Below are 15,204 nucleotides of genomic sequence, written 5' to 3'. Positions count from 1 at the left end.
CTTACTTGCAGTAATATAGAGAACAGCTTAAATTGTAGTGAAAATTTAACACAAGTGTGATAGTGAGTCAAATAGTGAACAAGAGTTCAAATAACTTTATCTAAACAAGAGTCACATTTATTTTGTCAAGTTTATTCTATTGAAATTCAATGATGTCAGGTATACACTTTTAATTATTAAGATCTAGTTAAGTAATTATTTTTCTTTTCAATTTTCAATTTCTTTCCTAAAGGTATAATTTCTACTTCATGCCTATTTCTTCTAAAATTTTTATAAAATTGTAAAACATCTGTATTAACCCATACTTGTTGTTCATTGAAGTCTATAACCCGTAAAGAATCCAAGCTCTGAGCCCTGGATAGAGCTACATATGACTGTCCAGCATCAAAAACTCTTGATAGACACATTTCAACACAGTCCAAAGTCAATCCTTGACTTTTATGTATAGAAAAGGCCCATGCTAATTTTAATGGAAGCTGCTTTCTATATACTATTGCATTTGTACTAAGTTTTACAGACCACTTTTCTGCCTTAACTAAATAATTGGTCCCTGAACGAAATAGAACAGAAGGCATTCCATCAACAAATTTGGTAACTACTCCTCTAGCTCCATTAACCAGCCCTTTGTTAATGTTAATATTTTTCAATAGCATAACTTGTGCTCCAATTTTTAATATCAGCCTGCTAGGAACAGTTATCTGTTGATCCAGTGTTTTCATCATGGACTCATCAGAATCATGTGCATTATATTCTTTTACTTCCCCTTTTAACTCATCTAACTGAAAGTTATTAATTTCATCAGCTTCTTTAATATGAGAGCACAATCTTGTTGCCAATATACCATTTCTTTCTATTTTCTGATTAGCTGTTGCTTTTAACTTATTAGTAATATCTTCAGTTACTCTACCTATTCTTATACTATTAAGAATCTTTACAAATTCAGGGTCACTTTGTCTATGTACTATTTTTAACTCATAATTAAAGTGAACACATTTTTTCCATGATTCACTTTTAAAACAGTAATTAATTTGATCATTAACTTTTGCTATTGGGGGTAATTGGAAAAAGTCTCCGCATAATATTAATTGGATTCCACCAAAAGGCTTGTCATTTCTTCTGATATGCCTTGCTACTGCTTCTATCTTATCAAAAAATTCTCCATCAACCATAGAAATCTCATCTATTACTAAGTGCTTAGTTCTTCTCCAAATACTGGCAATGGAAGGTCTAGAAGCTAATTGATAGCATCTCTCTAATACTGCAGAACCAAGGCCAATACCTGCAAACTGATGCAAAGTTATTCCACCAATGTGACAAGCTGCTACACCGGTGCTTGCTGTAGCAACAGTAACATCTGGAGGTAATATAGAAATAATTTTTTTTAATAAATAAGATTTGCCAGTTCCTGCACTTCCAGTAAAAAACACATTTCTTCCACATTGTACTGCTTTCAACACTTCTTTTTGCTCTTCCGTCATCTCTCCCACTAACGGATTTTCATAAAGTTTTTTGGCTGTAGGAATTTTAACACCATTTTCTTCTAAAAACTTTCGCTTTCTTACAGAACTAGGTGATGGAGTTGTAACAGTCGCTCGCGACACAGCCAAAGCCTTTTCCTTAGCTCTATTAACCTCTGTACTAGTAGCAGGACTTATTTCTTGAATTCCTTCTAACGATTTTAAAGCAAATTTGTTTTTACAATTTCCTTTGCTCTGTGGTACATGGCCAGTCATCTTAATAAATATTGTTTTTAAAAATCCTATTAATTTAGCTGAAGGAGCATTTGACAGGAACAGAGTACATTTATTTTGTTGAAATTTAATCGACGCCTTACCCTGAGCCATAAATTTATTAAAAACCGAAATTCCCTTTATAGCTAACTTTATAATTTGATTATTCTTTTCTGGGCGAACTTCAACAAATATTTCACGTTCAATATTTCTCACCAAGCGTAAGGTAGCTGTTCTGTGATTTATTTTTCTCACAGTAGATCCTAATTCGTTTAACCACTCCAAAACTACAGAGCAGGTTACTGAACTGTCTTCCGTATCCATATTAAAAAATAATATAGTTTGAATAAAATTACGAAGCAGAATACCTATTTTCTACACTGCTTTTAATGAACAGTTAAAATTTTACAAAAATCGTTGTATCACGTCGTATTCACAGGACGTTTACATTCGTGATCCGATCATATCCGATCTATCCGATCCAGATATTCCAGATCACGATCTGTTACGATCCAACCTCGCCGCAGGAATGCAACGTCGAAAAAAAATCACTAGATGGATCAGAGACTTCCGTGTGAACTCGATCATCGAGATCATCGAGCTCACGCGGAAGCCTCTGATTCATCTAGTAATTTTTTTTCGACGTTACATTCCTGCGGCGAGGTTGGATCGTGATCTAGATCAGATCCAAGGTTGCCAAGTGTAGTAACAACCAATGCCAGGTATGGCTTTCTCTAATGTTTCGATGTATTTAGGAACTGCTTTAAAAAGACACCAGCGCTCTTACTATGTAGTGCTAATACGCGCGCCTATGTATAACTCATCCTCGCTTATCTCGTATATACATCGCAAAATCCCCCAACGTACTTTACTAGATAATGTTCTTACGTTCCCAAAAAGTCCACAAAAATGCAAATCTGTCAAGAAATGACGATGCTGCATGCAAAATAAATAATGGAAGAATTTCGTGTTGGCGACTTCCCGAACACGAAATACTTCCATTATTTATTTCGCATGCAGCATCGTCATTTCTTGACAGATTTGCATTTTTGTGGACTTTTTGGAAACGTATGAACATTATCTAGTAAAGTACGTTGGGGGATTTTGCGATTTAATTGTTGTTTCTCAATAATGTTAATATATTTATTTAAACAAAAATTTTGTTTCATTTTTTGTTAATTTTCCTAACGTAACTTAGTAGATAAGCTTCTGGCATTTCCAAAAACCTGTAATAACTTTACAATCCGTCAACAAATGACGACGCTGCATGCGAAATAGTTTTCGCCCTGTAATGTCGGTATACGGATTCCCGTTAAGGTGTGGTGTGCTCTTGGCACTCCTACAAGATTCCCAAAGATCAGAAAATTAATTCGAATCATTTACTAATCGGAAGGGATCTTGTAGAAGTGAGCCCCCCCACCACGACAAGGTGGCACACCGTCGGGGAGGGAGGCGGCGCCGCCTCACCTGAAACAAAAAGAAAACAAAAATATACTTGAAAAAACGAGTATTCAACCCGAAATGTGGAAGGATTTTCAAAGAAAATATTTCCACATTTCAGATTCTAATTAGGAATTTCAAAGACAGACAAAGATATAAATTAATAAAGCATGCTACAAAAAGTGAATGAATAGAGAAACTAAGTAAATTGTTACTTCTTTCTAGCTGTTAATTGAAAAGCTTCCTCCTCTCGAGCGTGAATGTTAATTCACACAAAGGTCAACCAGATCATGACTGATACTCTCCTCAGTGACTAAATACCCTTACATTCTTTGTCCCTTGGTGTGGATCCGAGTTGTCACACGAAGAACTACTACGTCGAGGAAACGATTTACACATCAATAAAGATGGACCCCTATTAGGTGAACTTAATGAGCCAACGTCGAGAGTCCACAAGGACAAAGTAAGTAAGGGTTGATAGTCGTTGAAGGAGGATCAGCCCGAGCCAGTTGACACTCGAGAGTCCACTTCTCAATAAACACCTGTACTTGAATTAACAATGAATGAAAGTAATAAAAGTAAATTTGCCTATCCTTGAAATTATTTAAATAAATGTGGACTTAAGTAAACGGAGAGTGTTTACTTCCTACTCCTTGGTAGCATTGTCCTATAAGCGTCCTTCCTAAAACATAAAATAAATTAAACAAGTATGAGAAATAAGAAAAGAATGTATTTGCCTGTACGTCTTCCTCCAACGACGGCTCGATTCCGAATGATGGTTTGACTCACTCCAACCCAGGGTGGCAATGGCGCATGATTGGTGTCGGTTCGTGTTGGATTTATGCCGACAATCGACAATGTGGTCACTACCCATGGTCCTCTCCCGATCCAACTGAAACAGAAAGAAAACAAAAACATACTTGAAAAAACGAGTATTAAACCCGAAATGTAGAAGGATTTTCAAAGAAAATATTTCCACATTTCAGATTCTAATTAGGAATTTCAAAGACAGACAAAGATATAAATTAATAAAGCATGCTACAAAAAGTGAATGAATAGAGAAACTAAGTAAATTGTTACTTCTTTCTAGCTGTTAATTGAAAAGCTTCCTCCTCTCGAGCGTGAATGTTAATTCACACAAAGGTCAACCAGATCATGACTGATACTCTCCTCAGTGACTAAATACCCTTACATTCTTTGTCCCTTGGTGTGGATCCGAGTTGTCACACGAAGAACTACTACGTCGAGGAAACGATTTACACATCAATAAAGATGGACCCCTATTAGGTGAACTTAATGAGCCAACGTCGAGAGTCCACAAGGACAAAGTAAGTAAGGGTTGATAGTCGTTGAAGGAGGATCAGCCCGAGCCAGTTGACACTCGAGAGTCCACTTCTCAATAAACACCTGTACTTGAATTAACAATGAATGAAAGTAATAAAAGTAAATTTGCCTATCCTTGAAATTATTTAAATAAATGTGGACTTAAGTAAACGGAGAGTGTTTACTTCCTACTCCTTGGTAGCATTGTCCTATAAGCGTCCTTCCTAAAACATAAAATAAATTAAACAAGTATGAGAAATAAGAAAAGAATGTATTTGCCTGTACGTCTTCCTCCAACGACGGCTCGATTCCGAATGATGGTTTGACTCACTCCAACCCAGGGTGGCAATGGCGCATGATTGGTGTCGGTTCGTGTTGGATTTATGCCGACAATCGACAATGTGGTCACTACCCATGGTCCTCTCCCGATCCAACTGAAACAGAAAGAAAACAAAAACATACTTGAAAAAACGAGTATTAAACCCGAAATGTAGAAGGATTTTCAAAGAAAATATTTCCACATTTCAGATTCTAATTAGGAATTTCAAAGACAGACAAAGATATAAATTAATAAAGCATGCTACAAAAAGTGAATGAATAGAGAAACTAAGTAAATTGTTACTTCTTTCTAGCTGTTAATTGAAAAGCTTCCTCCTCTCGAGCGTGAATGTTAATTCACACAAAGGTCAACCAGATCATGACTGATACTCTCCTCAGTGACTAAATACCCTTACATTCTTTGTCCCTTGGTGTGGATCCGAGTTGTCACACGAAGAACTACTACGTCGAGGAAACGATTTACACATCAATAAAGATGGACCCCTATTAGGTGAACTTAATGAGCCAACGTCGAGAGTCCACAAGGACAAAGTAAGTAAGGGTTGATAGTCGTTGAAGGAGGATCAGCCCGAGCCAGTTGACACTCGAGAGTCCACTTCTCAATAAACACCTGTACTTGAATTAACAATGAATGAAAGTAATAAAAGTAAATTTGCCTATCCTTGAAATTATTTAAATAAATGTGGACTTAAGTAAACGGAGAGTGTTTACTTCCTACTCCTTGGTAGCCTTGTCCTATAAGCGTCCTTCCTAAAACATAAAATAAATTAAACAAGTATGAGAAATAAGAAAAGAATGTATTTGCCTGTACGTCTTCCTCCAACGACGGCTCGATTCCGAATGATGGTTTGACTCACTCCAACCCAGGGTGGCTATGGCGCATGATTGGTGTCGGTTTGTGTTGGATTTATGCCGACAATCGACAATGTGGTCACTACCCATGGTCCTCTCCCGATCCAACTGAAACAGAAAGAAAACAAAAATATACTTGAAAAAACGAGTATTAAACCCGAAATGTAGAAGGATTTTCAAAGAAAATATTTCCACATTTCAGATTCTAATTAGGAATTTCAAAGACAGACAAAGATATAAATTAATAAAGCATGCTACAAAAAGTGAATGAATAGAGAAACTAAGTAAATTGTTACTTCTTTCTAGCTGTTAATTGAAAAGCTTCCTCCTCTCGAGCGTGAATGTTAATTCACACAAAGGTCAACCAGATCATGACTGATACTCTCCTCAGTGACTAATTACCCTTACATTCTTTGTCCCTTGGTGTGGATCCGAGTTGTCACACGAAGAACTACTACGTCGAGGAAACGATTTACACATCAATAAAGATGGACCCCTATTAGGTGAACTTAATGAGCCAACGTCGAGAGTCCACAAGGACAAAGTAAGTAAGGGTTGATAGTCGTTGAAGGAGGATCAGCCCGAGCCAGTTGACACTCGAGAGTCCACTTCTCAATAAACACCTGTACTTGAATTAACAATGAATGAAAGTAATAAAAGTAAATTTGCCTATCCTTGAAATTATTTAAATAAATGTGGACTTAAGTAAACGGAGAGTGTTTACTTCCTACTCCTTGGTAGCCTTGTCCTATAAGCGTCCTTCCTAAAACATAAAATAAATTAAACAAGTATGAGAAATAAGAAAAGAATGTATTTGCCTGTACGTCTTCCTCCAACGACGGCTCGATTCCGAATGATGGTTTGACTCACTCCAACCTAAGGTGGAAATGACCGCATGAAAGGTGTCGATTCGTTATAGGGTTTATATCGATATTGGATACGGGGTCACTAACCATGGTCCTCTAGCGCTCGACCTGAAACAAACAAAAAAATTAGAATAAATTTGAAAAAAAAAACGAGAATTCAACCCGAAATGTGGAAGGATTTTCAAGGAAAATATTCCCACATTTCAGATTCTAATTAGGAATTTCAAAGACAGACAAAGATATAAATTAATAAAGCATGCTACAAAAAGTGAATGAATAGAGAAACTAACTAAATTGTTACTTCTTTCTAGCTGTTAATTGAAAAGCTTCCTCCTCTCGAGCGTGAATGTTAATTCACACAAAGGTCAACCAGATCATGACTGATACTCTCCTCAGTGACTAATTACCCTTACTTTCTTTGTCCCTTGGTGTGGATCCGAGTTGTCACACGAAGAACTACTACGTCGAGGAAACGATTTACACATCAATAAAGATGGACCCCTATTAGGTGAACTTAATGAGCCAACGTCGAGAGTCCACAAGGACAAAGTAAGTAAGGGTTGATAGTCGTTGAAGGAGGATCAGCCCGAGCCAGTTGACACTCGAGAGTCCACTTCTCAATAAACACCTGTACTTGAATTAACAATTAATGAAAGTAATAAAAGTAAATTTGCCTATCATTGAAATTATTTAAATAAATGTGGACTTAAGTAAACGGACAGGTAATTAAGCTTTACTCGTTGACAGCCTTGCCCTATACTTGTCCCTCTTAAAACTTAAAAAAATTAAGCAAGTATGAAAAGTAGAAAAATAATTAGGATATTTGTCAGTACGTCCTCCTCTGATGACGGTTTGACTCCAAATAATGGTTTGTCTTTCTCCAACTGATGGAGAAAAGGGTACAGGGTTGGTATGAATTCCATATCGAATATATATCGATATTGGACAGTTTTGCCACTAGGAATAGTCCTCTTCCACTCCACCTGAAAATAAGAAATGTTAATAAAATTTGAAAAACGAGTATTTAACCTGAAATATGGAAGGTTTTTCAAAAAAAATATTTCCATATTTCATTTTATAATTTGGAATTTCAAGAACTGGCAAAAATGGTATTTAATACGAAGATTCTACCAAAAACATACGATTATAAAAAAAAGGGAAAATGGTATTTGATTGTAGTTATTAAATGAGATGCATCTTTCTCTCGAGAGAGTGAACGTTAATTCAATTAAGATGTGCCTTTATTAGTTGAACTGGACATGTGGGAAGATAGAATCTCCGTGGAAATTGAAGTTGAGGTGATTCCCTTTATTTTAAAAGGAATTAAGAAACCTGAAAATGATACCCTACCTAATACCGAAAACTATAATGACTATCTAATTCACTAAGCTAAAGAGCCTACATATAACGCCAATCTAAACCTAATGAAAAACAGAAAATACGCGCAAAATAGTAATAGACGATACGGAGGATCTGAAAAACATTAAAAACAAAACAAGAAATGATTTTAACCGAAGAATGGCCAACTGTAACCTACTGATAGGTTTTTGGTCATTCTTTAGTTAATAAAAAAAATTTCCACGGTTTTACTCGTGGGACTCACTCATTCAGCGAATTCCCAGCCACAATTCATACATATTCTGCGATAATACCGAAGATGGGAATGGTGATGTTGATGGCGATGATAATGGCGTTTATGATGACGATGGAGATGAGGACGCTGACGTTATGCACTCGCGAAAAAATGATTTTTAAACGGCACTGCGCGAATTCTTTTTAAGGTACACTTCTCGCGACAACCGCACTACGCGACGAGCAGTTCACGACTGTCACTACAGATTCTGATTTTTAAATCAGCAGTGCGCTACGCGATTTCTTTTAAACGTACACTACGCGGGAGAACCGCACTACGCGACGAGCACTTCACAACTGACACTTCGAGACTTGGATTTTTAAAGTAGCAGTGCGCTACGCGATTTCTACTAAACGTACACTACGCGGGAGAACCGCACTACGCGACGAGCAGTTCACGACTGACACTACAGACTCGGATTTTTAAAGCAGCTATGCGCTACGCGATTTCTTTTTAACGAACACTACCGGGACAACCGCACTACGCGACGAGCAGTTCACGACTGACACTACAGACTCGGATTTTTAAAGTAGCAGTGCGCTACGCGATTTCTACTAAACGTACACTACGCGGGAGAACCGCACTACGCGACGAGCAGTTCACGACTGACACTACAGACTCGGATTTTTAAAGCAGCTATGCGCTACGCGATTTCTTTTTAACGAACACTACCGGGACAACCGCACTACGCGACGAGCAGTTCACGCCTGACACTACAGACTCGGATTTTTAAAGTAGCAGTGCGCTACCCGATTTCTTTTTAACGTACACTACCGGGACAACCGCACTACGCGACGAGCAGTTCACGACTGACACTACAGACTCGGATTTTTAAAGCAGCTATGCGCTATGCGATTTCTTTTTAACGAACACTACGCGAGAGAACCGCACTACGCGACGAGCACTTCACAACTGACACTTCGAGACTTGGATTTTTAAAGTAGCAGTGCGCTACGCGATTTCTTTTAAACGTACACTACGCGGGAGAACCGCACTACGCGACGAGCGGTTCACGACTGACACTACAGACTCGGATTTTTAAAGTAGCTATGCGCTACGCGATTTCTTTTTAACGAACACTACGCGAGAGAACCGCACTACGCGACGAGCACTTCACAACTGACACTTTGAGACTTGGATTTTTAAAGTAGCAGTGCGCTACGCGATTTCTTTTTAACGTACACTACCGGGACAACCGCACTACGCGACGAGCGGTTCACGACTGACACTACAGACTCGGATTTTTAAAGTAGCTATGCGCTACGCGATTTCTTTTTAACGAACACTACGCGAGAGAACCGCACTACGCGACGAGCACTTCACAACTGACACTTTGAGACTTGGATTTTTAAAGTAGCAGTGCGCTACGCGATTTCTTTTTAACGTACACTACCGGTACAACCGCACTACGCGACGAGCAGATCAAGACTGACACTACAGATTCTGATTTTTAAAGCAGCTATGCGCTACGCGATTTCTTTTTAACGAACACAACGCGGGAGAACCGCACTACGCGACGAGCACTTCACAACTGACACTTCGAGACTTGGATTTTTAAAGTAGCAGTGCGCTACGCGATTTCTACTAAACGTACACTACGCGGGAGAACCGCACTACGCGACGAGCAGTTCACGACTGACACTACAGACTCGGATTTTTAAAGCAGCTATGCGCTACGCGATTTCTTTTTAACGAACACTACGCGACGAGCACTTCACAACTGACACTTCGAGACTTGGATTTTTAAAGTAGCAGTGCGCTACGCGATTTCTTTTAAACGTACACTACGCGGGAGAACCGCACTACGCGACGAGCGGTTCACGACTGACACTACAGACTCGGATTTTTAAAGCAGCTATGCGCTACGCGATTTCTTTTTAACGAACACTACCGGGACAACCGCACTACGCGACGAGCAGTTCACGACTGACACTACAGACTCGGATTTTTAAAGTAGCAGTGGGCTACGCGATTTCTACTAAACGTACACTACGCGGGAGAACCGCACTACGCGACGAGCAGTTCACGACTGACACTACAGACTCGGATTTTTAAAGCAGCTATGCGCTACGCGATTTCTTTTTAACGAACACTACCGGGACAACCGCACTACGCGACGAGCAGTTCACGCCTGACACTACAGACTCGGATTTTTAAAGTAGCAGTGCGCTACGCGATTTCTTTTTAACGTACACTACCGGGACAATCGCACTACGCGACGAGCAGTTCACGACTGACACTACAGACTCGGATTTTTAAAGCAGCTATGCGCTACGCGATTTCTTTTTAACGAACACTACGCGAGAGAACCGCACTACGCGACGAGCACTTCACAACTGACACTTCGAGACTTGGATTTTTAAAGTAGCAGTGCGCTACGCGATTTCTTTTAAACGTACACTACGCGGGAGAACCGCACTACGCGACGAGCGGTTCACGACTGACACTACAGACTCGGATTTTTAAAGTAGCTATGCGCTACGCGATTTCTTTTTAACGAACACTACGCGAGAGAACCGCACTACGCGACGAGCACTTCACAACTGACACTTTGAGACTTGGATTTTTAAAGTAGCAGTGCGCTACGCGATTTCTTTTTAACGTACACTACCGGTACAACCGCACTACGCGACGAGCAGATCAAGACTGACACTACAGATTCTGATTTTTAAATCAGCAGTGCGCTACGCGATTTGTTTTGAACGTACACTACGCGGGAGAACCGCACTACGCGACGAGCGGTTCACGACTGACACTACAGACTCGGATTTTTAAAGTAGCTATGCGCTACGCGATTTCTTTTTAACGAACACTACGTGAGAGAACCGCACTACGCGACGAGCACTTCACAACTGACACTTTGAGACTTGGATTTTTAAAGTAGCAGTGCGCTACGCGATTTCTTTTTAACGTACACTACCGGTACAACCGCACTACGCGACGAGCAGATCAAGACTGACACTACAGATTCTGATTTTTAAATCAGCAGTGCGCTACGCGATTTGTTTTAAACGTACACTACGCGGGAGAACCGCACTACGCGACGAGCGGTTCACGACTGACACTACAGACTCGGATTTTTAAAGTAGCTATGCGCTACGCGATTTCTTTTTAACGAACACTACGTGAGAGAACCGCACTACGCGACGAGCACTTCATAACTGACACTTTGAGACTTGGATTTTTAAAGTAGCAGTGCGCTACGCGATTTCTTTTTAACGTACACTACCGGGACAATCGCACTACGCGACGAGCAGTTCACGACTGACACTACAGACTCGGATTTTTAAAGCAGCTATGCGCTACGCGATTTCTTTTTAACGAACACTACGCGAGAGAACCGCACTACGCGACGAGCACTTCACAACTGACACTTCGAGACTTGGATTTTTAAAGTAGCAGTGCGCTACGCGATTTCTTTTAAACGTACACTACGCGGGAGAACCGCACTACGCGACGAGCGGTTCACGACTGACACTACAGACTCGGATTTTTAAAGTAGCTATGCGCTACGCGATTTCTTTTTAACGAACACTACGCGAGAGAACCGCACTACGCGACGAGCACTTCACAACTGACACTTTGAGACTTGGATTTTTAAAGTAGCAGTGCGCTACGCGATTTCTTTTTAACGTACACTACCGGTACAACCGCACTACGCGACGAGCAGATCAAGACTGACACTACAGATTCTGATTTTTAAATCAGCAGTGCGCTACGCGATTTGTTTTGAACGTACACTACGCGGGAGAACCGCACTACGCGACGAGCGGTTCACGACTGACACTACAGACTCGGATTTTTAAAGTAGCTATGCGCTACGCGATTTCTTTTTAACGAACACTACGTGAGAGAACCGCACTACGCGACGAGCACTTCACAACTGACACTTTGAGACTTGGATTTTTAAAGTAGCAGTGCGCTACGCGATTTCTTTTTAACGTACACTACCGGTACAACCGCACTACGCGACGAGCAGATCAATACTGACACTACAGATTCTGATTTTTAAATCAGCAGTGCGCTACGCGATTTGTTTTAAACGTACACTACGCGGGAGAACCGCACTACGCGACGAGCGGTTCACGACTGACACTACAGACTCGGATTTTTAAAGTAGCTATGCGCTACGCGATTTCTTTTTAACGAACACTACGTGAGAGAACCGCACTACGCGACGAGCACTTCATAACTGACACTTTGAGACTTGGATTTTTAAAGTAGCAGTGCGCTACGCGATTTCTTTTTAACGTACACTACCGGTACAACCGCACTACGCGACGAGCAGATCAAGACTGACACTACAGATTCTGATTTTTAAATCAGCAGTGCGCTACGCGATTTGTTTTGAACGTACACTACGCGGGAGAACCGCACTACGCGACGAGCACTTCACAACTGACACTTCGAGACTTGGATTTTTAAAGTAGCAGTGCGCTACGCGATTTCTACTAAACGTACACTACGCGGGAGAATCGCACTACGCGACGAGCGGTTCACGACTGACACTACAGACTCGGATTTTTAAAGCAGCTATGCGCTACGCGATTTCTTTTTAACGAACACTACGCGACGAGCACTTCACAACTGACACTTCGAGACTTGGATTTTTAAAGTAGCAGTGCGCTACGCGATTTCTTTTTAACGTACACTACCGGGACAACCGCACTACGGGACGAGCAGTTCACGACTGACACTACAGACTCGGATTTTTAAAGCAGCTATGCGCTACGCGATTTCTTTTTAACGAACACTACGCGAGAGAACCGCACTACGCGACGAGCACTTCACAACTGACACTTCGAGACTTGGATTTTTAAAGTAGCAGTGCGCTACGCGATTTCTTTTAAACGTACACTACCGGGACAACCGCACTACGCGTCGAGCAATTCATGACTGACACTACAGACTCGGATTTTTAAAGTAGCAGTGCGATACGCGATTTCTTTTAAACGTACACTACGCGGGAGAACCGCACCCCGCGACGAACAATTATCGACTGACACTTCGAAACTCGGATTTTTCAAACGGCACTGCGCGACGCGAATTTTATTTCAACGTATACTACGCGGGACAACCGCACTGCGCGACGAACACTTATCGATTGACACTTCGAAACTCGGATTTTTCAAACGGCATTTCGTGACGCGAGTTTTATTTTAAGGTATACTACTCTGGAAAACCGCACTCCACGACGAGCACTTATCGACTGACACTACGAGACTCGGATTTTTCAAACGACACTCCTCGACGTGAAATTTTTAAACGCGCTCTCTCACTCTTTAGTGAAGTCGCTAACCGTAACAGAAATAAATTATTGCATGTAGTTTTATAGAGTTAATTTTAATTTATTTAACTTTAATATAATTAAAGTTAAACTGGCAGGCTTTAACAGTCTTTGAGGCTTGTCTTTATTCGCTGCAGCAATCACACACACATACACAATAGACAAGCTCCGCACTGACTGTAGTCACAAATTTTCTATTTATTACGCGAATTACACACAGATAAAAGCTTTTATTTTCATCACACACTGCATTCATTACTATATATTCTATTAAAATATCCCAACTGCATTACTTAAATTTCCCTCTTGACATAATTAAATATGCGGAAATTATATAGAAAAGTTAAGTTTAATTTTTAAACAATTTATTGTCACCAATGCCGAATACTTATAATTGCACAACACTATTAAAAAATTTTAACCAGAATTTTAAATTTATTTAGAAATTAATAATAATTAATAAAATCTTAAATAAATTTAAATTGTTTGTATAAAAATAATAAAAACTAATTAAATTTATTTAAATTTTATAAAACGCGGCACAATTTTATTAATATTATAAAATAAATAGCTCATATTTGATGAAAATAAAACATTAAATTATTTTTAATCGCGACTAATTTAAACTAAATGTCAGTACTCAGTGGTTACGAAAAACCACAACGCGGGATCCACTGACGACCGGTACGCGGATAATTGATAACTGAGTTGATGTACCCGCTACGCGAGAGGGCTATGCGGAACAGGTATCGCTTATTGTGGGCGGGTTAATTAGCAATCGCACCTGATTGGTTGCAATTTGAGATATTCCGCAAATCAGTTGCGACTGCTATCGGTATGAGTAGGATCTCTTTCACCAACTTTTAAAATGATTATTTTGCCAAGTACGGATTGACCATTTTTTCGAAAATACTTATGCTAATACATTGCAATGTTAACAATTTTATATCATATGGCAAATTTAGCGTTTTAAAAGCCAGTGAAAAAGAATCTTAACGAGTAGTACCTGTACCGGATGGTATTTTTTTGAAGCGCGAGTTTCAGTTTATCTATCAAATTTCCGCGTATGAGTTGTCAGTAAATCGCGCTGTTTCTTTTTATAATCACTGACATTTATTTCGCATTAGTCGCGATTAAAAATAATGTAGTGTTTTATTTTCATCAAATACGTGCTATTTTATTATTATGTTAATAAAATTTTACCGCTCTTTAATAAATCTATGTAAATTTAATTAAAATAAATTATTTTGTTACAGTTTAATTAATTTTAAGTAAATTTTCATTCATTATTATTGATTTTATATAATACAATAATTTAATGAAATACTGTATGTGATGAAAATAAAAGCTTTCATTTGTAAAAGAAGTGTAATAATTAGAAAACTCGTAAAAATTGTCAGTGTGCAGCACACGCGTGTGCGTGTTTAGTGCTTGCACGATTAAAAGTAGAAGACTCAAAGACTCTCTTAATCCATAATTCTCATCATTTTATTTTGAAGTTAAATGAACTATAAAATGAACTCACTACAGTTTAATAAAATAATATTTGTTATTCATTAGACGATCTTATTCTAAAATGAATGCGCGTTTAAAAATTCCACGCCGTGTAGTGACATTTAAAAAATTCGTGTCGCGTAGTGCCGTTTAAAAATAATTCTTTTGTAAGTGAATATCGTCATTATATATGCTGTTTTGCAATTAATTTACAATAAAAAATGTAGTTAATAAATATTT

General features: G+C 39.2%; 1 protein-coding gene across 1 annotated transcript; it reads right to left on the bottom strand.

The window, feature by feature from the left end:
* Positions 1-168: 168 nt before the first annotated feature.
* Positions 169-2,233, bottom strand: Pif1 (Pif1 DNA helicase). Its single transcript, XM_066738082.1, has one exon. It carries the CDS (start codon positions 2,052-2,054, stop codon positions 177-179), a length of 1,878 nt encoding a protein of 625 aa, XP_066594179.1. The 5' UTR covers positions 2,055-2,233; the 3' UTR covers positions 169-176.
* Between the last annotated feature and the right edge of the window lie 12,971 nt (positions 2,234-15,204).

This window comes from Prorops nasuta, unplaced genomic scaffold (genome assembly GCF_024137725.1).
Source record: "Prorops nasuta isolate Cenicafe-Biocafe unplaced genomic scaffold, Cenicafe_Pnas_1.2 PNAS00018, whole genome shotgun sequence".
NCBI classification, from domain to species: Eukaryota; Metazoa; Arthropoda; class Insecta; order Hymenoptera; family Bethylidae; genus Prorops; species Prorops nasuta.
This window is presented reverse-complemented; position numbering and strand designations above follow the sequence as displayed.